Source organism: Falco punctatus, assembly GCF_963210335.1.
Source record: "Falco punctatus genome assembly, chromosome: 6".
Lineage (NCBI taxonomy): Eukaryota > Metazoa > Chordata > Aves > Falconiformes > Falconidae > Falco > Falco punctatus.
Genome location: NC_137585.1, coordinates 22993734 through 23019777, shown reverse-complemented (window position 1 = coordinate 23019777; position 26044 = coordinate 22993734). Strand labels below are relative to the sequence as shown.

Below are 26044 nucleotides of genomic sequence, written 5' to 3'. Positions count from 1 at the left end.
AGATTGTAAAGTAGGTATGTTTATTCAGCGCTGGGCAGCACGGGGGAGTAGTCCCGCCAAAACCGTGTGCGCCTGATACGAAAACTTGCTCTGTTTTTATAAGACAACTCATTACATATTCATAATATGATGTAATACGCTTATACATATGCATTACCTATCCCCGCTTTGTATTAAAATTAGTTCTGCAAGTCATTTCCATATCTCTCTCCCGACTGAGTTTGCGCAGTGTCCCCTGGTGGTGGTCGTCAGGGGTCCTGAGGATGAAGGCAGGTGAGTCTTCCTCGTGACCCCCACATCTGGCGCAGGCTCAGTAACGTCCTGCTCTTTGTCCAAACCGCAGAACCAGCTTTGGCTTGTTCTTGCAAGGTTGTAATCTTTCTTTGGACTTATATGGTCATAAAGCTGGACTTATATGGTCATGAAGCCCTTTACTCCCGTACACCTTATCACAGTACCCAAGCAAACCGTGTAAGATTTGGCAAACAGCTTAAATTTTGCAATTTTTACCCTAAACAGCTAAACAGACTATTACAATTGTTAAACTCTACCCTATCTCTTACCCACCCCCCCTCTCTCAGTCCCCCCTTTTCAAAGAAATTAGTAAATTCTTTTACTCAGACTCGAAGTATTGATTAGATTCTAATTTTTGTCGCAGTTGATTTCTCTTCTATTCGCTATAGGAATTTTCAGTTCCCTTAAAACACCAAAATCCACAACGGACAGCTATACTAATAATTAAAAATAGAAAGACAATTACAATGATCATTACAAATAATTGTTTTAACCATGTTAGATTGGGCAGCCAGGATGTCAATTTCTCCTATAATTCAAAAAAACTCCAAGAAGTGTTGTCTTGTGTCACTTTATGTAGAATATTTACTTGTTTCCTTATTTCTTGGAGGTCCTCGGTGATTCGCCCGCTCTGATCTGCATACATGCAACAATCTACATTGATCACAGTGCATACCCCTCCTTGAAAGGCTAATAGCAAATCTAAGGCCATACGATTCTGTGATACTATTTTCGATAAGTCAGTAACTTCCTCCTGGAGTGCCAGGAGGGCATCAACTGTTCTATTTTCCACTGTTTCTATTACAGCTGAGATGTTTATTATTGCCTTTTCCAACTCACTAACCCCTAAAAACGGAATGAACCATCGCGCAAAACTGTGGAAACTCGTTGGTCTGTTTATGAGGGGGTTATTTACAACGTTTCGTTTTTTCCTTATGGGGGGTTGTATTAACCTGTCAATGATAGTAATATTGGGGACCAGACCTCCCAGAGTGCATGCTCCTCGCCATCCTATGGGCAAGACTTTATGAGCCGTTGTGCCACACAACCAATACCACCCTGTCCCTTGTGGGGTCGGGAGACCGGTATAGTTCAATTTCAAAAATCCCAAATCTCTACCTGTCATATTTAATGTACGACTTCTGTTACAATTTAGGTGTTCTCCCATAAACAGCCCTTTTCCCGAACTTACCAGGCAGTTATCCCCTAATATGCTGGTCTCTTCAACAGTTATTTTTAGTCCCTGTCTCTACTTAACCTGAGGGTCTGTGCTCCAGATTGTATTTCCCCAAAAGGAGCCGTCTTGGCGGTTCATTAGGGAAACTGGCAGTGGGATGCCTATTAACGGTATCTCATAACCAGCATGTCTTGGTATTTGGGTACAGATCCAGCAATCTGTTTTATTTAAAATTTTGGTGATGTTTTGAATCGCCTGTACATACCAGTTCTCTCGCCAGGCCGCTGTGTCTATCACCTGTAAAATTATCAGAATCATGTTAAATTTAACCCACATCCTATCTTTTTAGCTTGAGCTTTAATGGCCCTTGAATTTCTGATGTCCAAAGCTTTTGTGGCGACTTCTTCACACGGGTATGATGAATCCAGGAATTCTGTTCTTTAATTTTGATTGCTGTGAAGGAGGTGAGGAGTACTTGGTATGGTCCTTCCCACTGTGGTTTCAAGGTTTTTTCTGCAAGAGACTTTACATATACATAATTTCCAGGTTGAATATCATGTACAGGCCCATCCAGACCCCTTCCTCGGGTCCCAATTACATGTTTTCCAATTTTATTGAGCTGTTTGCTCAATGCCACCATATAGGAAGTCATAATTTCGTCCCCAATTTGCATTGATGTCCCCTTTTGTATTCCATAGGGGCGTCCATACAGAATTTCAAAAGGGCTCAGTCCTTCTCTTGCCCTCGGTCTTGTCCGTGCTGTTTGATTAAGTGGTTCATTTTCTCCACTTGGCCACTCGACTGAGGGCGATATGGGGTGTGAAGCTGCCAATCTATACCTAAATGGTGGCTGGTTTGTTGCACTATTTTTGAAACAAAGTGTGGTCCTCTGTCAGAGGATATGGTTGCTGGAACCCCAAAACGTGGTATTATTTCTTGTATTAGTATTTTAGTTACCTCCCGAGCCTTGGCAGTTCTGGTTGGGAACGCTTCTGGCCAACCTGAAAAGGTATCAGTTAATACCAGCAAATATCGGTACCCCCCTTTTCTTGGAAGTTCTGTGAAATCAACCTGCCATTGTTGTCCAGGCCCATTACCCTTTCCAATCTGGCTCATTTCTAGTTTGGGAGTATTCTTTGGATTAGTTTGGAGGCAAAGTTCACACTGTTGAGTCACCTGTCTCACTGTGGTATATAAGTTTCTAGCTACAATATCTTTTATCAGATGCTTATACAGAGCCTCCATTCCCCAATGTCTCTTCCTATGTTCTTCCCGTATTAAATGCCACAGTAAATATGAGGGAACAATTAACTTTCCCTGTGGGGTATAAGCCCATCCCTCTTCATTATACGACCCTGCTAAGTCTGAAATGAGTTTTTGATCTTCCTTAGTATATTTTGGTTTATCTTGTAGGGAAATATGCCTATCGGGAATTAAAGCCCCTGCCACTCTTATTTTCATTTTGGCCACTTGTTTTGCCTCTCTATCCGCCAGTTCATTCCCTTTTTCCAAATCTGAGCTTACTCTCTGGTGTGCCTTAATATGCACAATTGCCACTTTCTCAGGGAGTTGAACAGCTTCTAGTAACTTCAGAATTTCTTCTGCATGTTTGATATTTTTCCCTTGGGAGTTTAATAAACCTCTTTCTTTCTAAATTGCTCCATGTGCGTGTACAACTCCAAAAGCATATTTTGAGTCTGTGTAAATGTTTACAGTTTTGCCTTGAGCCAACTTCAGAGCTCGAGTTAGGGCAATTATTTCTGCCTTTTGTGCGGAGGTGTTCATGGGCAAAGGTCCTGACTCTATTACCTCTTGACTGGTGGTGATGGCGTATCCAGCGTGTCGATTGCCATTCAGGACATAGCTGCTCCCGTCTGTGAACCAGTTTTTTCCATTTTCTATGGGGCTATCCTTTAAGTCTGGGCGACTTGCGTATGTCGCTTCAATAGTTTCTAGGCAGTCATGATGCACTGGCTCTCCTGTGTTTCCACTGAGAAAAGAAGCTGGGTTGACAATGTTCCACATCATCCTGTTCCACTATTACAGCTTGATATCGCAGGAATCTTTGTGGAGATAGCCAGTGTCCACCCTTTGCTTCCAATACTGCCGACACTGCATGGGACACAAAAACAGTCATTTTCTGGCCCAGGGTGAATTTTCGGGTTTCCTGTATATTTAGTATCACAGCCGCAACTGCCCTTAGGCATCCAGGCCAGCCCTTTGCAGTCGCGTCTAACTGTTTAGAGAGGTAGCCAACTGCCCGACGATACGGACCTAGCTCCTGTGCCAATATTCCTAGGGCAATGCCCTGTTTCTCATGAGAGAAAAGGAGAAACGGCTTACCCACATCCGGGAGTCCTAAGGCCGGGGCTGACATCAGAGCCTTCTTTAGTTGTTCAAAAGCTTGTTCGGCCTCTTTATTCCATTCGAGGTGTTTCTGCTCAGTCGCTGTCAGCGCATATAATGGTTTAACAAGCAGTCCATAATTGTAGATCCACAATCGACACCACCCTGTCATTCCCAGAAAGGTTCGCAATTCCTTTACCATCTGGGGTTTTTTAGTTTGGCATATCACCTCTTTGCGGGCCTGCCCCAAAGTTCTCTGTCCCGCACTGATTTCATAGCCCAAATAACTCACTTTACGCTGCATTACCTGAGCCTTCTTCCTAGACACCCTGTATCCTTGAAGCCCTAAGAAATTCAACAGACTCACCGTCCATGCCATACAATCTTCCTCTGTGTTGGTAGCGATCAGAATGTCATCCACATACTGTAACAATTTTCCTTTCTCGGACGGGGCTTCCCAGGATTCCAGGTCTCTCGCAAGCTGATTGCCGAAAATGGTAGGACTATTCTTAAACCCTTGCGGCAACACCGTCCAAGTGAGCTGGGTCCTTCGACCACTTTTAGGATTTTCCCACTCAAATGCAAACAACTTTTGACTGGCTTCGTGGAGAGGGAGGCAAAAGAAAGCATCCTTTAAATCTAGAACAGTAAACCAGATTAATTCAGATGCCAATGCAGTCAGTAGGGTATACGGATTTGCCACGACTGGGTAGAGATCCTCAGTAATCCTGTTCACTGCGCGCAAGTCTTGAACCACCCTATATGACCCATCGGACTTCCGAATAGGTAATATAGGAGTATTGAATTCAGATTCACATTCCTTTAATAGTCCTAGCTGCAAAAATTTTTCTATCACCGGCCGGATTCCTTCCCTGTCCTCTTTCTTTAGAGGATATTGTTTAATTCTTACCGGTCGTTGACCTTCCTTTATCTTAACTTCAACAGGTGGAGCATTTTTCGCTCTTCCAGGCACATCAGTAGCCCAGACTCCTGGATACACTTGGTTCAGAATTTCCTCATCGATTTTCCCTTCTGAGGGGAGACTAGTTAGGACTAGACTTAATGCTTGTGTATATTGTTGATCCTTTACCTCCAAAGTAATTTCCCCTTTTTCAAACGTGATCTTTGCTCCTAATTGTTCCAACAAATCTCTCCCCAAAAGTGCCTTTGGAGAGTTGGGCATATATAAGAACTTGTGGATACCCCATTGCTTTCCCAATTTATACTTTAAAGGTTTGCAAAAATACGCCTTTTCACTTTGGCCAGTTGCTCCCTGTACTACAACGTAATCATCTCCTAAAGGAATTAAGGCTTGATTTAAAACCGAATATGTTGCTCCTGTATCTATCAAAAACTTCACTTGCTGCTGCTTTTCCCCTAGCTTAATTGTAACCAGTGGATCCGCTAGGGTAGATTCCCCAGGTTCCCGTCAGTCTTCTATTACATTGGCTATCTTCACATTCGCTGAGGTTTTCCGACCCCCTTCCCTGTTTCTAGGACATTCCCTTTTCCAATGACCAAAGCCCTTGCATATAGCGCACTGATCCCTTTCCAATCGAGACGAATCTCGCCTACCACCTCTCCGTTCCCCTTTTTCTTGAATGGCAGCTATCAATTTCTTTTGTCCCCGCCGATATTTTTCTTCTCTATTACTAAACACCCTCCACGCTTCATCTAACAATATCTCTAAGTTTCTACCTTCTGTAGAACGCAGCTTTTGAAGTTTTCGCCTTATGTCCCCTGCAGATTGACCCAGGAATAAACTAATTGCTGGATCCCTACCTCAGACCCAGGGTCTAGCGGCGTGTTACGACGCATCACATCCCTCAGCCGATCCAGGAACTCAGACGGGGACTCAGAAGGAGTTTGCTTAACTGCATATAAAGCTGACCAGTTTATAGTTTTGGGAATTGCTCTCTCCATTCCCTTCGAAACCCATTCCTGATATTCCTGTAATCTTTGCATATGTGCCGATCTATTAGCATCCCACTTTGGGTCTTGGAGGGGGAAATGTTCCTTAACATCCCCTCCTGTAATTTTATAATGATCTTCGGCCAAATTTCCTGCTGTTTTCAGAACTAGCTGTTTTTCAGTTTCAGTCAAATATTCCAATAATAATTGTATATCATTCCAATCGGGATTGTGTTGTTTTACGATAAATTGGAAATGCCTGGCTACACTTATCGGGTCACTTCTATAATCCTTTGCAATCTTTCTCCATTCTCCCAAATCAGCAGTGGAGAAAGGCACTTTAATTAGCATTGTTCCACCATCTGGCCCCACCGCCTCTCGGAGGGGTGCTTGTAAAGTAGTCAGGGCAGACTTCTGCCGAGTGTGGGAAGATACAGGGCTATCAGGAGGATTAAAAGCTCCTTCTGAATCCACATCCTTGTCCCGTGCCCGGGGGGGAGGTTTAAACAAGTCATCTAAGTCTTGTTCTGGGGCTTGGTGAACTTTGTCTGCCTTTGTACACCGCTGCCCAATGCTGCAGGAAGAACAGCATCTTTTTAGTTTACTTCTACCCCCTTTATTTTCTCGCTCCAATGCGAGTACCATAGGGTCCTGTGGGGGTATTATCCCACAGTCCCTTTGCCACTCCGGATGGTTTCGCAGAGTGAAAAACATATCTGCATATGATACTTCATCCCATTTCCCTTCTCTTCTCAAGAACAGCATAAGCTGTAACAAAGTATTATAATCCAATGTTCCATTAAATGGCCACTTAACTTCGCCCTCTAACTTATACAATGGCCACCACTGATTACAATATTTAATGAGGGTCTTTTTACTTTCTGTGCTTCCCTTCCCTACAATATCCTTCCAATGGGCGAGTATACAACCCAGAGGACTTTTTTCAGTATCCCTCCTTGGGTGTTACCCATTTTCAATATACTCTTAAGGGATTTAAACTGACTTTTAAATTCTCTTTTCACGCCTGTCTGCCACACTCTCACTTATTCTCACTCAATTCCACTCTCACGGACGTCCATGCACTCAGAGAAAATCACACACACATCACTTCACACAAACACTATGGTTCGACAAATTCAAATCGGTAGTCTATTCCAAATGCCTTATTGCCATAACCAAAATCAATACCAAAAGAAAGCTAACATAGCATCGCTCCAGTTAACAACCTTCTAGCAGCTGCAAATATCTTGTAAATTACAAGAGGCCCGCTTACCCTTCTCCTGCTTCTCATATACCGGTCATTAGCAGGTCCATCCTGGCTCCCAACAACGGGATACAGCGGTTACCTCAAACTCAGTCGATCTATCCCCGAGATCGCTACCGGCCGCTCTATCGGCCAGCGAGTTTCCCAATTGCAGTCCCAAACTGCAGTCCCAAACCCTACAGGTACCCAACCCACGGGCACTATGCTGCACGCCAGACGTCTCTGCGCGATTTATCAGCAGCCCCGAATGTGCGTACGCTTAAATCCCTTCGTTAAACATACCGTTAAATCCGCAGCTTCAAGAGGCTGTTGTCCACTCCCGCGGTGATCGGCCGGCAGCGGAGACTCCTCCGAGTAAAATGCTCGGGGCGCGCCTAGGAGCGTCCGCTCCGCAGTCGGTCCCGCAGCCGAGTGGAGATCCTCCTGCCTGGCTCGCCAAAACTGACGTGCGGAAAGCAGACTCCACAATCTGTAAGATTGTAAAGTAGGTATGTTTATTCAGCGCTGGGCAGCACGGGGGAGTAGTCCTGCCAAAACCGTGTGCGCCTGATACGAAAACTTGCTCTGTTTTTATAAGACAACTCATTACATATTCATAATATGATGTAATACGCTTATACATATGCATTACCTATCCCCGCTTTGTATTAAAATTAGTTCTGCAAGTCATTTCCATATCTCTCTCCCGACTGAGTTTGCGCAGTGTCCCCTGGTGGTGGTCGTCAGGGGTCCTGAGGATGAAGGCAGGTGAGTCTTCCTCGTGACCCCCACATCTGGCGCAGGCTCAGTAACGTCCTGCTCTTTGTCCAAACCGCAGAACCAGCTTTGGCTTGTTCTTGCAAGGTTGTAATCTTTCTTTGGACTTATATGGTCATAAAGCTGGACTTATATGGTCATGAAGCCCTTTACTCCCGTACACCTTATCACAGTACCCAAGCAAACCGTGTAAGATTTGGCAAACAGCTTAAATTTTGCAATTTTTACCCTAAACAGCTAAACAGACTATTACAATTGTTAAACTCTACCCTATCTCTTACCCACCCACCCCCTCTCAAATGCACACAAAGCTGGCTGCTGGTGTAACAGGTGAGTGGGTGGACTGAGACAGTTGCCTGGGAGAGATTATGATCTCTCCTGCCTATGTTGTGATGCTGTGGAGCCCCTGCCAGTGAGGTGTGGATGCCCTGCCACCTTGCACCAGTCTGCTTAGACAACAGAAACATCAGTAACCAGAGCTGCCACTACCAACCAAGAAGGGAAGCACACAGGAGAAGCCATGGTAAAGAAAAGAATTGGGTTATTTTATGAGGCAATAAGCAATGAATTTGGCCTTGTATCCCCCCTACTCTGATCAAGATCTGAGTGAAGGCGGGGAGGTTGATGTGACTTTTTTTGTTTTATTTTGGAGGCAACAAATATTGCTCACAGTGTACAAACTATTGTATTAGCTTCTTGGTAAACAAATCTAGAGTCCAAGATGTACAGCTACATTTATGTTAATAAATTTATTATAAGGGAAGTCATATGCAGCAAAAGAAGGATGGAGTTGGAGCTTTTTTTTCTTTTTGAGTAGAAACTTCTCTGGATGTACTTTGAATACAGTATTTTAACCCTGTATTAATGGCCTTTTCCTACTAGCTTGTGAGTAGTGAAATTAGGAGCAAAGAAATGGGGACAATTCCCTAGATACTCTGTAAGACTGGGTGGAATCATCTGCCAAAAGATTCATATTTAAATATACCATGTCCAATAAGAGTGTTTTTGAGAGAACCCATTACATCAGGGGTCCTCAAACTTTTTAACCAGGGGGCCGGCGCGCGGATGCAGTGGCAGGCAGTCATCTGCGGCTGCTTGGTTTCCCCCCCAACCCTCGGCAGGGGGGGGCTGTAAATACCGGGGGCCGGATTGAGGACCCTGGGGGGCTGTATCCAGCCCGCGGGCTGTAGTTTGAGGACCCCTGCATTACATTCACAGTACTTGGGAGTCTGCATAGCAATCTACAGGAGACACGCTTCTTTTTCTTTTAAAATATACCATATTTTGTGGTTCAGATTTCTGTTATTAAAGTATGTGCATGACACAGTAATAAACAATTTAGAAACTGGTTATTGACTGAGCAGCCATGATTACAGAAGTGTATGTATGAGAAGGATTTCTCAGGAAGTTACTTTAGTCTAACATGTAAAGGAGTACCAAGTCCTCTTGAGTATCAAGTTAACTGTTCACAAACTGAATTCAAAGTACCCAGGGAATGGACCAAAACAACTAGCAGCTGAAATTAATTGAGGTACTAAAAGCACTTTAATTCTCTTTCTTTTAATTTCTACAAACCTGTCTTCTACCTGTCCAACACAAGTTCAATGGAAGGTTGAGAGATCAGAAGATAGTTATCTATATATCAATAAGGCAATATAGCTGTGTCTTGGCCTGGATAACTGGACTTGGCTCATTAGCTGGGACCTACTGTTGTTTATTTTGCATACCTGTACACAGTTTTTGTCTCTGGACTTATGTGCACTCTACATGTAGATCTGTGTACTGTACACCATGTGTAGGCATGGCTACACATCTCTAGCTGCTGTGATTATTGTTTCTTTCTATGCCCAGCAAAATATTTTTCTTCCTACTTGTAAATAAGTGTTAGAATATTTTCCATTAATTCCAGTCTTATGGAAAACTTTGTAATTGCTGGTCGATTTGGGGTTTCAGGTAAGATCAGCTTACAGACTTTCAGGATATTCACTGGTTCTTCTCACTGTTTCCCTCCCCTTTCAGCGTGAGTGCATCTCTCTTCACATTGGCCAAAGTGGAGTTCAAATCGGCAACGCGTGTTGGGAACTCTTCTGTCTGGAGCACGGCATTCAGCCAAATGGCACCTTCATCAACCAACCCAGCAATGATGACTCTTTAGCCACATTCTTCAGAGAGACAAGCTCTAGCAGATACATGCCCCGGGCTGTTATGGTGGACTTGGAACAAACTGTAATAGGTCAGTACAGAGCTCACCTTGGAAATTAATTAACTCTTCTGGGTGCCAAAGTTCAGATCACTGAATAGCAGGGCAAATGCCCTTACCATGAGGGATGACTCCAACATAGAGGCAAAACGTACAGGTTTTAATTTTTCAATACCAGGTATTACTAAATGCTCTGTTATTCTCAAAGATGAAAACCAGACTGCACTCTGTCATGGTACTCTACTAATAATACACTCAGAAATTTACTGTTTAAACCTTCACTGGTTATGAGTACAATTTAGCTTTCTTAAAGAGAATCCTTTCTGGTCTTTTTTTTTGGTGTGTGGTGGTATTTTTCTTTTGTTAACTGATGGAAAATGCTTTCCTCGCATTCAGATGTAAGAGAGGAGCATGAAGAATCAGACAACAGAAGTGTCCTCAGAGATTTTCAGGGGAAACCACTGTTTACTCTTGCAAGTCTCCTTTTTTCCAGTCATTCCCCTGAAGGTTCTGATGAATCTTCATCTGATCAGTCTGTAGAGCTGAAATTCTAGAAACAGCATGGCACAGCCCTTGTTTGATAAATTAATTTGCTTGTATAACACAGCAACTTACATTTGCAGCACAGTCCCCTTCTTTTTTTTTCTTCTTTTCAAAACTGAGAACATCTCAGATGATAACTCCTCACTTCCATACTTTGTTTTTCAACATAACACATCTTCCATACCATTTTATGCTAATATAAAATGTTCCGTTTGTTTTGCAAATATCATCAACTTTGGTGAATTATCTCTTCCAAGCTTATGCTTTTTCTCTTTCTTGTTCAGATGAAGTGAGGGCTGGCACCTTCCGGGAGCTTTTTCATCCAGAACAACTGATCACTGGGAAGGAAGATGCAGCTAATAACTATGCACGTGGCCACTACACCATTGGCAAAGACAAAATTGACCTGGCATTAGATCGTATCCGCAAGCTGGTGTGTACTATTACATTGGAAGCAAGACCTTAGGAGGATGGGAGGGGAAATAAGCACCACATAAATTTTTTTTTGGATAGTAGCTCTCATTTTGCTTTTACTACTGTCATTGGCTCAGAACAGAGAAATGCAAGTCCTGGATTTTCTTTCTTACTTTTTATATGAATGAAAGACTTAAGTGGAAAACCTCAAATATTGTTATAGCATTCCTATTGTAAGAAAAAAATCAATACCGCTCTTTTGGTACTCTAGCTAGAGATTTAGAGGAAAACATGCATGGAGAGTTTTCTGGGAGAACTGCTGTTTTTTGTACTGTGCACTGGGCGTATTTACTGTCTCTATTTCAGGGTGTAATTTAAAGATACGTTCACTTACTCTTTCATGTTTCCTGTTGGCTTTCAGGCTGATGCCTGTTCTGAGCTGCAAGGATTCCTGATCTTCCACAGCTTTGGTGGGGGTACCGGCTCTGGCTTTACCTCCTTACTGATGGAACGCCTCTCCGTGGATTACGGGAAGAAGTCCAAACTGGAGTTTGCCATCTACCCAGCCCCTCAGGTCTCCACCGCTGTGGTGGAGCCCTACAATTCCATCCTGACCACACACACCACCCTGGAGCACTCAGACTGCACCTTCATGGTGGATAATGAGGCCATCTATGACATCTGCCGCCGAAATCTGGACATCGAGCGCCCCACTTACACTAACCTTAACCGCCTCATCAGCCAGATTGTCTCCTCCATCACTGCCTCGCTGCGCTTTGATGGTGCCCTCAATGTGGATCTGACAGAGTTCCAGACAAACCTGGTACCCTACCCGCGCATCCACTTCCCCTTAGTGACCTACGCTCCCATCATCTCCTGCGACAGAGCATATCACGAGCAGCTCTCGGTGGCTGAAATCACCAGCTCCTGCTTTGAGCCCAACAACCAGATGGTGAAGTGTGACCCGAGACACGGGAAGTACATGGCCTGCTGCATGCTCTACCGTGGTGACGTAGTTCCCAAAGATGTCAACATAGCAATTGCTGCCATCAAGACCAAAAGAACTATCCAGTTTGTTGACTGGTGTCCAACGGGCTTCAAGGTGAGCAGGGCTGCCATGAACTTCTCTTGAATGTTCAAAGGGCAAGTCCAGTCTAGCAGAAACCTTCATTTAAGTTTTTGACCTGGTGTGTTTCCCACTTGTGAGATGAATGAACATAAGAAAGGTGCATTTATATAAAATGTACCTTTTCTCCTTTGGACACCCCATTGACACAGACTGCTAAATTTTAAAAAAAATGGAAACATATACAGTATTTCTGTATTCAGTAGCAGGAAAATGTCAACCCTATAACCTTCAAACTTAAAAAAATTGCATTTTAGAAGAAGATCAAGGTAAGGCTTATAATCTGAAGACATTGACACTGTCCTTTATGAGATTTAAAAAAACAAACCAACTAAACAAAAAAAACCCCCAAAGTTATCAATAATATTTTGTTGACAAGTGAAACATTTCTACATCAGTCCGCAAAGAGATTCTTTCCTTGTCCCAAATTCTTCCATGCATACTGACATATTTTTATAAGCTTTTCTTCATTTAGGGTCTAGTTCAAATTGATCTCTCAGTTCTGGGTTTTTATTCCCCTTGAGTGAGGATAAGGAGTTGGCTTGTGCACAAAATAGTAGCTTGAATCACATTAGACTTAATACTGATGTGATTCAGGTTTTTTCCTACCTCTTTTCCTTCCCCCACCAATGGTTTTACAATTTTCCTACCCTGTTTAAATTTTGTCCCTTTTCTCATAACTCTTCTTATTCTTCCATCTTTCCTGTTGTTATTTGCAGGTTGGGATCAACTATCAGCCTCCTAGAGTTACACCAGGAGGCGAGCTAGCCCAGGCTGAGCGAGCAGTCTGCATGCTAAGCAGCAACACAGCCATTGCAGAGGCTTGGGCAAAGCTCGACCACAAGTTTGACCTGATGTATGCCAAGAGAGCTTTTGTGCACTGGTATGTGGGTGAAGGCATGGAGGAGGGAGAATTTGCAGAGGCCCGAGAGGACCTGGCTGCCCTGGAGAAGGACTATGAAGAAGCAGGAACTGACTCATTTGAAGAAGAAAATGAGTGAGAAGAATCTTAAAATTCACCCTCCCCTTTTCTGTGCTTACGATTGTCTCTGTGTCTTTTTTCATGTGGCTGCATTTCTGCTTGTCTTGCACACACCAAGTCCATTGCCGTTTAGTAGACTTATAATACGATGAGCTCTCCACTTAAGATTATAAGACAGTAAATGCAGAATATATGACCATTATTTACTTTATATCATTAATCACTTTGCCTCAGAGGGTGACTGGCTTCAGTGTTTTTGCTAATATATCCTGAAAGGATCTGTGTCATCTATACTGTCATTTATTCAGTACAAAGGTAGAGTTGTGTAGCTGTAACATTGAAGAACTTGTGCTTCAAAATGTCCCCCGTAATTGCTACGGACACTATGTAAGGAGAAGATCCCTACAATGCTCGATCTTTATTTCATACTAATTCAAAACATAATGTTTGTAAAGCTGTCAGATGCAGCGAGAACTCTGTTGGGCGCCAAGAACATAAAGCTTGTCCCAGTGCCCTTGTTTCTACAGAAGTCCACAGCATGGGCTGGTTAGAAGGTGTGATCTGGCCAGCTGCCATGAGCAGGGGCCCAGTTCAGGTACTCTTAGCTTCATCAGGGGTTCAGAGCACACCAGGCTTGTGCAGCAACTTGTCTAACAATCACAACTGGATTGGTCTGGAGGTGCAAGCATGCTGACAGTTCTGTTGGAACTGCTAACTGGACATAATCTGTAACAGCTGAGGGCCTTAAAATGACCAGCTTGTGGCATGCAGGACAGAAGCATTACCAGCTCCATCAGACTTACTGAGATGACAATAAATCAGAACTGTGACAAAAAATGTGTGTGGTAGGTATAGGTGGGATGTCTAAGAACAGCAGCTATGACTTCACAGCTTAAGTCTTTGTAAGGTATATTTTTATATATTCCCATTGTTTTAGGGTTTTAGAACAATATATTTTTAAGGCATGTAGGCAGGTGGCCAGCCCTGGCCTGAGGTTAAACTGATGGGATAACAAGAGAAACTGCTGGATTTTGCAGATAACAGAACAGGAAACACAGCTGGCCAGTCCGAACCTGTGTCTAAAGTAATGCGGTAATGGCAGGAGAAGCTACTGGGTGTTACATATAATGAAAGGGGAGTTTTGGGGGAACCCCACCTTGAGTGTAAGATATCAACTGAAAGTGAATGGGGTGTTGGCTTACTGGGGGTACTAACTGAAGCTGAAATTGTCAACTAAAGGTGTAAAATTAGCAGAACAGGGCCAGTGGTGAAAAAGTGGTGTGTGTCTCTGTTTAGGACTGGGGTGGAAGCAAGAGAAAGGTAATCGAAGGCAAAGAAAATGGTGTCCATTTGGGGGTACCTGTTGAGCAGCCCTGTGCTTGAACAATGCCTGCAGCAAGACAATAAGCCTGTTGTGCTGACTTTGCCATGTGTGTCCAACTTGCTTATGGTTATCTGGAAGGTTTCCCTTAACAATGATGAAACAGAGACACCCTAGAGACCAAATGTATAGCACTGTTATTTCAGTGCAGGATTTACTATTGATCTTTCATAAATTTATTTTTTAAAAAATCCATGTTTTCACTGAAACATATACTCATGGCATATAACTCCAGCAGGGCTACAGAAATGCATTATGTTTTGCCCAAGCTGTTGAGGAGTGTTGTCCCCTGTCCCCTTTCTGGTAAAGCTGTTTGTATTAGGTTTGCTAAAATGTCATAGAGAAAAGCAGGCACATCCAGAAACATCACTGATGTAGTTGGTCTTTTTATCTGCAAAATGAATGGCTGACCTTTATAGTAGAAACTATAATTAGGGGAGATAATTCAGCAAGTCCAGATCTAATTCTGTAATTTTTAATGTATCTAGAAAAAAAAATTGTATTACAGTTTTTACCAAAAAGGAGAGAACTCTTGAAACTGTACCCCAATATGTACTTAATTTTTGTTATTTAAAAGTATTTTTAAAAGTACACAGCACAGTTCTCTGTTGCAGGCATAATGCCTGAAAGCCAGTATTTTATCAGTATAGCAGTTTTATGCAGGTACTGAATAACTCAACTTTGGGATTTCAGAAATACCTGAACTGAGATGCTGTCAATTCTCCCAGCAGGTGGCAACAGAATGACAGAGAGAACACAGGGAAACATTTGTATCTTTACTGATACCTAACGTGAGAAGGTATTATAATGTGTGTGAATGCAAAGACTTTCACTTTACACACCACATCAAAAGCAAAAGAGGTTTTTGTACGATCACCAAAGACCTTCTTAGGACTGCACTGTTTTGTAAGATAGCATGTTACTGTTCTAAAATAATCCACTACTCTGCCACTACTGGTGAGTTACTTAGGTAGCCAGTCTGTAGGGAGTGATGCACATCTGGTAGAGGAGACAAAGAAGTTGACTCTCCTTCATTTGCCTGTTGATGGATTTTGCTCTTTAGCCAGAACAGAACTGATAGATCACAGGACTTACTGGTTTTCTTGGCCTGGGATCTGGTGCCAAGTTGTGCTGGTTTTGGCTGAGGTAGAGTTAATTTTTTTCCTAGTAGCTAGTATGGGCTGTGTTTGGGGTTTGTGCTGGACACAGTGTTGATAATATAGGGATGTATTATCATATAACAACAACAACAATAAAAATAATCATAATAATAAAATAATTATTTCTGAGCAGTGCTTACACAGAGCCAAGGCCTCTTCTGCTTCTCATACCACCCCACCAGTGAGTAGGTTTGTGGTGCACAAGAAGTTGGGAGGGGACAAACTGGGACAGCTGACCCCAATAGACCAAAGGGATACGGTCACCATACGACATCAAGCTCAGCATATATAGCTGGGGGAAGAAGGAGTGGGGGGATATTTGGACTGATGGGTTTTGTCTTCTAAAGTAACTGTTACAGGAGATGGAGCCCTGCTTTCTTGAGGATGGCTAAACACCTGCCTGCCGACAGGAAGTAGTGAATGAATTCCTTGGTTTGCTTTGCTTGCATGTGTGGCTTTTGCTTTACCTGTTGAACTGACTTTATCTGAGCCCAGGAGTTTTCTCACTTTTCCAATTCTCTCCCCCATCCCACTGAGGGGGAGTGAGTGAGAGGCTGTGTGGTGCTTAGTTGTCAGCTGTGGTTAAACCATGACAACAGTACTTCTAAGCTCTGGATTATTGACAAATGCTATTTACAGAGATGTGTCTATTTTTAAATAGAGACAGAGTTTAGGGTTTGTATGGCCGTGTTAAGATTTTTTTTTAAAAAATCCCTCTAAGAGGCTGATTTTGATAGTATCATAAACAATTGGAGATGATAACTCACAACTCCTTTGCCCTGTTGCATTGACCTGGAGGGCACCTATGGCACAACACCCAGTCCATGTGCACATGAGAAACCCTCAGAGAATGTCCAAACCATCCCAGCTGCATGCAGGCTGCGCATCATCCTGAGGCGCAAGGGCTATTCACGAGCCCCCTGGCAGTACCAGTGAAACCACCCTAGCACTCATGCCAAATTCACTTATTTGCACACCTCAGGACTCCATGGCAGAGCTTTTTTATAATCAGCCCTATTTAGCCCTTGTCATCATCTACCGTGTCACAAGGTAAAAGCTGAAGGGGGCAGGTCTTGACCAGGTGGCTGGGCTATCAACCCTTTCTGTGTCGGGCATGTTTCAAGCCTGTTCCATGCAGGACAGAGACGTGTCCTTACAAGATCATCATCTGCCCACACAGGTTGAATGCCAGCATCAAGCAAGATGGCTTTCTGAGAATCCAGGTCCAAGACATATCTGCCTCATGAAGTAGAGCCCAGAGGCCAGCTCTGGAGTCCACAAAACTCACCGGTACCTGGGAGCACAGTTCCACACTGCGCTTTCAGGTTACCCTCTGTATCTAGGCTGAGGGTTTTCTGTCCAAGCACTCCACAACACAGGTGGACAGAGCAACATAAGGAAGCCTCATGAAAAACAGTGTGCCCAAGTCTTCCTCAGAATTTTTATATCTATGTCTGGCCTTCACCTCAGACCAGCACGTATCTCCAGCACTTGAGTTCATGGGCTATCTCAAGACAGAGCAGGTCAAGTACTCTCTTTGGTCTAAAGCAGATTTGCAAAGGCCTTTTTCTTAGCTGTGCATGTGTGAGAAAGGGAAAAATAGTAACCTGGGTCATCCCAACATTCTTCAAGTTCAATTGATTCTGGGGAGAAGGGACACCACTCAAGACTCTGTCACTCCCTGCTCCCTGGAAGTTTTTGACTGGTGAGGTTCTGTTCAGTGTGGCAACCCAAAATTGGTGAGTCTATGGGTCCTGGGACAGTTGAGTTTGAGCGGGGTGGAGAGAGGAATGATTAACACTGACTCCCAAAAGTGCTCTCACTGCCTGTTTCAGAAGAGAGGAGGCAGGCAATGGAAGAGCAGAGAAAAGGCAGCAATGGACTAAGCTGCAAATACAGACCTCTTTTAGGTTTTGTAGCTGTTAGATCTGACATGTTGACTCAAAGAGTACCTAAGAGGATTTAGGTGGTAGATTGCTCGAAGTATTTGCTGTGAGACTTTTTCCTGAGGTGATTCTCTGCACAGAGCTTCACATTTGGCAAAGCCACAAGCATTAACATTTCAGATTTTCTGGAGTGTTACCCATTCCATTGGAAGAAGAACACTAGAACAACCTATTTGTGTCTCAAAGCAATGATCTGATAGTTTTCCAGAGAAGTGTGGGACTCAGCTTAAACAAATCAGCAGATAGAAATTATCATGGGAATTCTTCCTCTGTAAAAAATATTTGTGGCTCCAGAAATCTCTAGCTTTTCCCAGCCAAAATCAGAGTAGTGATTTGCAGGTTTATGTAAAAATCAGCAAAATGAAGACTATACCAAAGTAAATGTGAGTTTATAAAAAACAGTATGAACTATTTCACACTGTTAAAATGTAGGCATTAGTTAGAGAAGATACTTAGATTCTGGCTGCCAACAGTGGCAGAACGATCTATTAATACCATCATGTCAAAGTAGATTAACCTAAATTTTAGGGATTGTGTATTTCAATTTCTACTGATTAAACATAACAATAATCAGTATGTTTATAAAGTCAGAGGACACATAATACTCATATTCAAGCAATTAAGCATGCCATCCTCCTTGTTATCTAGGAGTTGCAAACACGAGGAATTCTCCACTGAGAGAAGCTGCTGCTTTCCAATGCTGAGCTAGTGCAGAAGGAGCAAACAATACAGCGGTGGAGGCAACTTCCCTAATTTGGTGTGGGAACGTTTGTGTGATGCCTCCAGCTATGTCTTGCAATAAGCACTGCAATAGAATCAAATTTCTTTCTCTGTTTGGACAGATGAGATAGAGTCTGTACTGAATGCTGTCCCATGCTGCTGACAGCCCAGATGACTGTACATGGAAAGAGAAGCAATAGAAGTAAATTGAAACATTAATAGAGAGGCAGCTGGAGTAAGGACAGAAAGAAGTCAGGCCAGCATTTAAGAACACTGGTAGAGCACACTTCACAATGGTAATTATATTAACTTTCCAGTTCTCTATTTTTGTTTCTTCCTCTGTCCTTCTGTTTTCCATTCATTTGCATTCTTATGTCTTCCTGTGCTTCTGTATTGGAATTTAGGAGTGGCTTTTGTCTACACATGCACATATTGGCAGAACAGGGAACTGGGATGGGTTGTGTTCTGTAGGTGATAGATATGTGTAATACTCAGGTGTTAGAAAGTATAGTGTATGGCATGTTACATGGTCACACTGAGGTTTAATAAGCATGCAAAACCAGGAGGGACTAAATGTGAAATCTGTGAAATACCTGAGCCCTGCTTGTCTGGATGAATTTGCATACATGGGGTGGCAGGGAGGGCAGGAGGCAGCGATGTGGCAGGCAGAGCTGCGGAGTCGGTGACCTATTCCCCACCGTGTTGTGACACTGAAGCGCAGCAGCAGGTGCAGGGTGCTGGGCCCGGGCTGCCATCTACCCTGCAGCCCAGAGCTGGTTCCTGCAAAGACCTGCCACCGCTGATCCGAAAGGGAAGGAAGCACCACTGGAGACACCATGGTAAGGGGGACGTGGGAACACCAGTCATCCGGGGACCAGGAGAACCGCGGGTGAGGGAAGGCAGGGGGATCTGCTGCTGTTATCAGCGGTTTGTGCCAGAAAACCCTGATCTCACACACCAATTGCTACGTAAGAGGATGGGAAAAGAGTGCCAGAAGATCTCACTGGAGCTGTAAGGCATGGTGAACCAACGTTTTCTTCAGAGTCTCTAATTGGTGGAATTATAAGATAAATTAAATCTGGAGCCTTAGCTTTTTCGTATTTTCTGTTGTGACTGTATTTTCTCAACACAGGTTCATTTTCAAGTGAGATAATATTTTTTTAAGAAATAAAACAGAAGTTACCTTTGTGTCAGTTTTAAATTAATTTAGCCACAATGGCTGTACTGTTCATAGCTATACAGTGTATACATCTGTGTTTCCGGAGAGCTTGAATGTTTTTATATGTGTATGTGTTTAAGTAAAAAAGGCCCTTAATTTTTAAGATTTGGGGGGTTATTAAAAATCTGTAGAAATCTCTCAAAACCTCTTAAAATGTGAAAAATCCATTTCACCTTGTACCCCAGTTTATGTCTAGCACCAAGTCTTATTTTGGTGCAGAGAACTATGTAATTTTCTGCCAGTACAGCTGCAAGTCCAAAATGACAGCGCCCAGTTTGCAAGCAAGACACATACTTCTACAGGCTCCCATGCCTTAAGGCAGACATAGGGTAGTGAGTAAGTTTTGGGAATAGCTGGAAGATTAGTCTGTCTTTGTACAGTAAATACTTAAACCAGGTAGTATTCTGTTTTTGTAATAGAGTTAAAGCTGTCCTACATTTAGTTTCACAAAGGACCTGGTTCTTTCTACTGTCTCTTGATACATAAAAAGTCAGGTAATTTGTAAGACAGCTCCTAGTATATTAGTGATGGGATATGAAACATGAGTTCAGAGTAGGCTCCAAATTCAAATATCACGTAGAGATCAGTTTACTCTGCCTGTGACTCTAAAGAAGGCCCACTCTCTTCCCTAGTAAAAGTCCGATACCTATTTTAAAGCTGTTTACTATGAAAAATTAGAAACATCTTTTTTACTGTCTTCTCTCCTTGTCAGAATATTTCCAAATTGCTGCTGAGGTAGGAGAATGGGAGCTGAAGGCAGGAACATGGCATGAGGCCTGGCTTAAAAGGCAGGATGGAGATACTGCTTCAAACTAGCACAGCTGAAACCTCAGTCTAAAAGGAAAGGAACTGGTTCTGCAGTCTCCAGCTGTGGTCCTATATTAAGTTTTACAATGATAGCTTTCTAAGGCAACATTCACTTGTTCCACCTGCAAAAAAACAGACCAATTCCTCTACTGATCTGAGAAACAGAGCAAAGCAGCTCTTCAGGTTCAAAGTATTGCTTGACTTGCAGTTTTGCTCTACAAGATGATATTTTAAAAAGTCACTTGGCTTTATTGCCTGATTTAAAAGGAAAAAACTTCTTTTTTCTTGCTTCCAGCCTCACAAGTTCACATTGGGATTTAAAAGAAAAGCAGGAGCCTGTCCTATGCAAAATCAGCATTTAACTGAAATCTCTAAGCCCAAATACACCTTCAGCGTCTCCTGAGTAATCCTGCATCCAGATTGCAACTCCCCTGCAACACACTGACCTATGAAGACTCATCATCACTCAAATAATTCAGATACTTTTGCACAACTTAGTTGAGGAAAACAGGGTTGTGCAAGCACACTTGAGAGCACATTACATACACTGCTGCGTATGCATTTGCAGTCAGCCACTCACAAATAGAAATAATACATTTCATTAAATGAAATATTTAAATTGGCCTTCCACATTCATTTGAACTTCTGAGGATAACTAACTGGGGCAGCAGTGACTTCTTAAATTCCACTTGCTTCTGAAAAAATATCTTTAGTTATGTTTCTAAAACATAAATGCATGCCAATTTGTGGGGAAAAAAACCAAACACCAAACCAAAACACTGCTCCAGAGATGTGGCTGGTCACACATTCTGCCTGAGGATTTAGATTTTGGGGAAGATGCATTTTACTGTGAGGTCACAGTATGATTTTGCAGAGTAAGCAGTTACAGGATTATTATTTTTTTTAACTTAACTGGTAAAATCTGATATTAAGTCATTGGATATGCTTTAAATTTGATATTGCAAAATAAATAATGAGCAAGGACCATTCTCTGGCCTTGAAGCCAGGTAGCATGGCCTGCTTCATATTTAGGCATCTGAATTTTCTTTCCCTCTCCAAAGCTAGGCAGTGGTCAGTGAGCTGCTCACTGAGTGACAATGAGTTGTATTCTGAATGATGCCCAAACATCGTCTGGAAAAGTATGAACTGGCACAAGCCAAAACCGTGCCAGAGGGTGTGCTAATTATCAATCAGCACAGGCAGTCACAGGCCAGTGTTCAGCACTATGATCTGACCTTTTCTTACTCCCTAGTACAGACAGGGCCATCGAGATCATAAAGACAGAGCTCAGAAAGCTTTAATTACAATTGTTTCAAAGCAGAAACTGATGCTGAAAAACTCCACATGCCTGAAAACACTCTCTCCATAAAAACCTGCCTTTCACTACACCTGAGTTAGTCCTGATAGTTACAACACCAGAAGTATCTGCTTTATAATCCTCTTTCTGAACTTCTGAATTCCAGCACCAGGTCCTTCATACTCCTGTACTCTTAAGTATAAAGGATTTTGGAGCAATTAGCACCTCCCTATTTTAGCCTGCTGTTACATATGCTGTTTTCTTTCTATTAAAGTTCCTGGCTGCCACAGAAACAGTGCTCAGAATTAGGCAAATAGACATGCTATATTGCAATGACACTGCCTGAATAAGCAGTGGACCTGCAATGTAAAATTCATAGCTGCTCAGGAGCTTGAAGGAACATTTGTTTCAACTGAGAGAATCTGAAATAATTTCCTGAGGTGAATATTGCTTAAAGCAGTTCTTCCAGGTTTCCACCCTAGCCTGCTATCAGAGGGTAAAAGGATCAAGAGACATCACCTGTCTTGGGTTACATAAGGTTGAAGGATACCACATGGCTGTGTCAGGTTCCAGCCAGGAGTAAAAATAAACTGAACTGGGATGTGCTCCTCAGCAGGGCCAATCTATAGGAGGAAAGCTGGGTGTAACTGAAATGATTTTTTTTCCTGCCTGTTTTCATGTGTCCGTATATTACAGCACATAGATGCCAATTTTTTGAAGAATCGTCCTAGTGTCTGGTGTGTATATGTACAGTCTCATTGTGGTCAGGGAGCTGAACAGCCAAATGGAATGCTGACAGTGACAATTCACCTTTTTTTTTTTTGGAAAAGAATACACTAGGCAAAAGTTACAATTAGGAATAAGGAACAGTAACGTGCACTGGCTTTTCTGACCTTGTCTCTGCTCTCTCCCCATAGCGTGAGTGCATCTCTATTCATGTTGGCCAGGCTGGAGTTCAGATAGGAAACGCGTGCTGGGAGCTCTTCTGCCTGGAGCATGGCATTCAGCCAGATGGCACCTTCAAGAATCTGCAGGACAATCTCAACTATGATGACTCTTTTACCACATTTTTCAATGAAACAGTCACTGGGAAGCATGTGCCACGGGCTGTAATGGTGGACTTGGAACCAACTGTAGTAGGTCAGTACAGAAATAAACCTGGAAAACAGAGAAGAGCTTACTCTTCCTACTGTCACCATGGTGTGCCACCAGTGTCCACTGGTACAAAGCAGCACACTCCTTGTATCTTGGTCTACTACTAGATAGCATGAAATTAATTTTCTCATGACACAGAATACCAGATTCTGTCACAGGTGTTAAAAACATAGGAACAGCAGGATCCCCAGCAGTCTGACAGCTAGTACGCATGGTTTGTATGACTTCCCTTGCATAAATATTTAACTTTTGGGGTTTTTTTTATTGTGGCATTTTTGCCATTTGAATTCTGCTTTTCTCTGATTCAGATTCAAAGTGGGAGCCCAACCGTTTTCCTCCAGGAAAAGAAGGATGTCTAAAAATTGGGGCACCTGGGGGAACCTGATCATCTTCACACTTTCTTTCTGGTGACTTGTCCTCATGTGGGTACAGGCTGTACAACTAACAGGTTCATGAGAAGATAACAACTTCTGTGGCTCGATACAAGCTGCAGTATCAGATACAAGAATGCAACAATGAAAAAAAATGCTTAGGAGACAGCTCCCTTCTCCATCAACATCTGGTTTTGGGGGTCATGACCTCCTGTGAATAAAAGCTTGCATGAAGAGCAACAACAACCAGAACTTGTTGGCACTGGAGCACAGCCATGCAGCTTCTTACAATTTCTCTTTCTTGTTCAGATGAAGTGAGGGCTGGCACCTTCCGGGAGCTTTTTCATCCAGAACAACTGATCACTGGGAAGGAAGACGCAGCTAATAACTATGCACGTGGCCACTACACCATTGGCAAAGAAAGCATTGATATGGTGCTTGATCGTGTCCGTAAGCTGGTAAGTCCCAGTAGTTTTGAAACAGAGGTTTGGATTTGGCAGAAGAAAGAAATGTAGAACAGATAGCTTGTTAACTACAAATACTAATGGTTTAGAAAAGAGATTGCAAGACACAGAGGCATCATTACTAGTCCAAGGGAGAGAAGCACAGTAGTTCCTTTCCAGCTGTATGCCTCCAGATTTCTTAAAAAGTGCTTGTGAATATGTAATTTACCATTATTAGCACAGCCCTAGCACACCAATACTGATATAAAAGGGTGAATTAGGCAGTTTTACCTTGCTGGTTTCAGCTAGACTATCTAAAAGAATTGTGAAGTTCAGAGAGAGAAGCTCCACAGATGAGAGTCTGATTTTATGTCATAAGTTGAGCCAGTGAGGAAAGTAAAGCATGGGATTATCACACCAGCCCTTTCTCAAGAAAACCTGACATGAAATCTATGCTGGGTATTGCTGGTGGCTGCCCTCTCCTTCAGCTCAGAATAAGTCCATGCAGTAGATGAAATCTTTTCATTCTTCTTCAGCCCCTATTCTTTTACCTTCTTTTTCACTTTCTAGACTGATGCCTGTTCTGGGCTGCAAGGGTTCCTGATCTTCCACAGCTTTGGTGGGGGTACCGGCTCTGGCTTTACCTCCTTACTGATGGAACGCCTCTCCGTGGATTACGGGAAGAAGTCCAAACTGGAGTTTGCCATCTACCCAGCCCCTCAGGTCTCCACCGCTGTGGTGGAGCCCTACAATTCCATCCTGACCACACACACCACCCTGGAGCACTCGGACTGCGCATTCATGGTGGATAATGAGGCCATCTATGACATCTGCCGCCGAAATCTGGACATCGAGCGCCCCACTTACACTAACCTTAACCGCCTCATCAGCCAGATTGTCTCCTCCATCACTGCCTCGCTGCGCTTTGATGGTGCCCTCAATGTGGATCTGACAGAGTTCCAGACAAACCTGGTACCCTACCCGCGCATCCACTTCCCCTTAGTGACCTACGCTCCCATCATCTCCTGCGACAGAGCATATCACGAGCAGCTCTCGGTGGCTGAAATCACCAGCTCCTGCTTTGAGCCCAACAACCAGATGGTGAAGTGTGACCCGAGACACGGGAAGTACATGGCCTGCTGCATGCTCTACCGTGGTGACGTAGTTCCCAAAGATGTCAACGTAGCAATTGCTGCCATCAAGACCAAAAGAACTATCCAGTTTGTTGACTGGTGTCCAACGGGCTTCAAGGTGAGCAGGGCTGCCATGAACTTCTCTTGAATGTTCAAAGGGCAAGTCCAGTCTAGCAGAAACCTTCATTTAAGTTTTTGACCTGGTGTGTTTCCCACTTGTGAGATGAATGAACATAAGAAAGGTGCATTTATATAAAATGTACCTTTTCTCCTTTGGACACCCCATTGACACAGACTCTAAATAGTTACGTAAGTGGAAATCTGAAGCGCATATGAGTTAAAATTTAAAGAAGAATTCCTTTCAGATCTGAATTTTAGAAAAGCCAGTTAGTGTTCCCTCTGAAGCAGCATCTAAAACTAATGAAACACCAAACCCAATACAACTATTAAAGGAAATGCTGATATTAGGGAATGTGTCCATTAACCCCCTCACCCAGAGATATTATATAGCCTCTCCCTGCTGGCTACCTAGCAGTGTTGGGAAACATGATTTCAACAATAATACAGACATTAGCAGTGGAAAAAAGTTTGTCACACAAATAGCTGGTTTAAGAATGGAAATTTTTAACTGGGAACCAACTTTCTGCATTAGTTTTTATAGAGTATCTTGGTGAAACTGTATGTTCAGTGTTGACTATTTGTTAAGAAAGCTACAAAGTTGCCAGTGTGCATTAAACAGAAGAATAATATAGATATTAAAATTACCATGTATGTTTATGTAATTACCATTACTGCTTATGACACTATTATTTTTTATGCCATTTGCCATCTGGTAGTTTTGAAGGTGGCAACACGCTACCCCAGCCTCTGTAACTTTACTCACATTTTTTTCAGCTCTTTGACTGTTTTCTACTCTTGCCTTTTTACAACCTTCTCTCATATTCCTGTTTCCAGGTTGGGATCAACTATCAGCCTCCTACAGTAGTTCCTGGTGGAGACCTAGCCCAAGTTCAGCGAGCAGTCTGCATGCTGAGCAACACCACAGCCATTGCAGAGGCTTGGGCAAGGCTTGACCACAAGTTTGATCTGATGTATGCCAAGAGAGCTTTTGTGCACTGGTATGTGGGTGAAGGCATGGAGGAGGGAGAATTCGCAGAGGCCCGAGAGGACCTGGCTGCCCTGGAGAAGGACTATGAAGAAGTAGGAACTGACTCATTTGAAGAAGAAAATGATGGGGAGTAATTTTAAAATACACTTTGTTCCTAGTAAGCACAGAATTGTCTCTGTATCACTCTGTTGCATGTATCTACCATTAGGTCACCTTTTTTGTATGTAATATACAGATTTAGGAGGGGTCATATAAAGACATCTTTGATTCCATAAATTGTCCTGTAAGATA

The 26044-nt window shown here is 42.9% G+C and overlaps 2 protein-coding genes and 1 long non-coding RNA gene across 6 annotated transcripts in view; 2 read left to right on the top strand and 1 right to left on the bottom strand.

Moving 5' to 3' along the window:
- Positions 1-8129, bottom strand: part of LOC308065489 — a 10098-nt gene extending 1969 nt beyond the window's left edge. Inside the window, exon 1 of the long non-coding RNA XR_013928795.1 lies at positions 8038-8129. This is a non-coding gene — a long non-coding RNA (uncharacterized lncRNA). The remainder of the gene's footprint in view (positions 1-8037) is intronic.
- LOC308065476 (tubulin alpha-8 chain-like) overlaps positions 1-22596 on the top strand; it is a 25514-nt gene extending 2918 nt beyond the window's left edge. The window contains exons 1-6 of one of the 3 annotated variants that reach the window (XM_080391506.1): positions 8064-8271; positions 9768-9981; positions 10776-10924; positions 11327-12007; positions 12751-13028; positions 16735-19408. In XM_080391506.1, coding sequence (XP_080247632.1) covers positions 8269-8271; positions 9768-9981; positions 10776-10924; positions 11327-12007; positions 12751-13028; positions 16735-16801 — 1392 coding nt within the window. In that variant the 5' untranslated portion in view covers positions 8064-8268 and the 3' untranslated portion in view covers positions 16802-19408. Of the gene's footprint in view, positions 1-8063; positions 8272-9767; positions 9982-10775; positions 10925-11326; positions 12008-12750; positions 13029-16734; positions 19409-22460 lie in introns of those variants that run through there. The other 2 variants (XM_080391505.1, XM_080391507.1) reach the window with 2 other exon arrangements.
- LOC308065480 (tubulin alpha-8 chain) lies at positions 18376-26044 on the top strand. 2 transcript variants are annotated; one of them, XM_080391515.1, is made up of 5 exons: positions 18376-18516; positions 22461-22683; positions 23379-23527; positions 24083-24763; positions 25600-26044. In XM_080391515.1, exons 1-5 carry the CDS (start codon positions 18514-18516, stop codon positions 25885-25887), a joined length of 1344 nt encoding a protein of 447 aa, XP_080247641.1. In that variant the 5' UTR covers positions 18376-18513; the 3' UTR covers positions 25888-26044. The 2 variants fall into 2 exon arrangements, with proteins under 2 accessions (XP_080247641.1, XP_080247640.1); XM_080391514.1 differs by lacking the exon at positions 18376-18516 and adding an exon at positions 18930-19059.

What these genes read in the sequence shown, in the direction of transcription:
- LOC308065480 (XM_080391515.1), top strand. An exon ending in CTTGGAACCAACTGTAGTAG is followed by an intron (nt 22,684 to 23,378) that starts GTCAGTACAGAA and finishes TTTCTTGTTCAG; the next exon opens with ATGAAGTGAGGGCTGGCACC. An exon ending in TTGATCGTGTCCGTAAGCTG is followed by an intron (nt 23,528 to 24,082) that starts GTAAGTCCCAGT and finishes TTCACTTTCTAG; the next exon opens with ACTGATGCCTGTTCTGGGCT.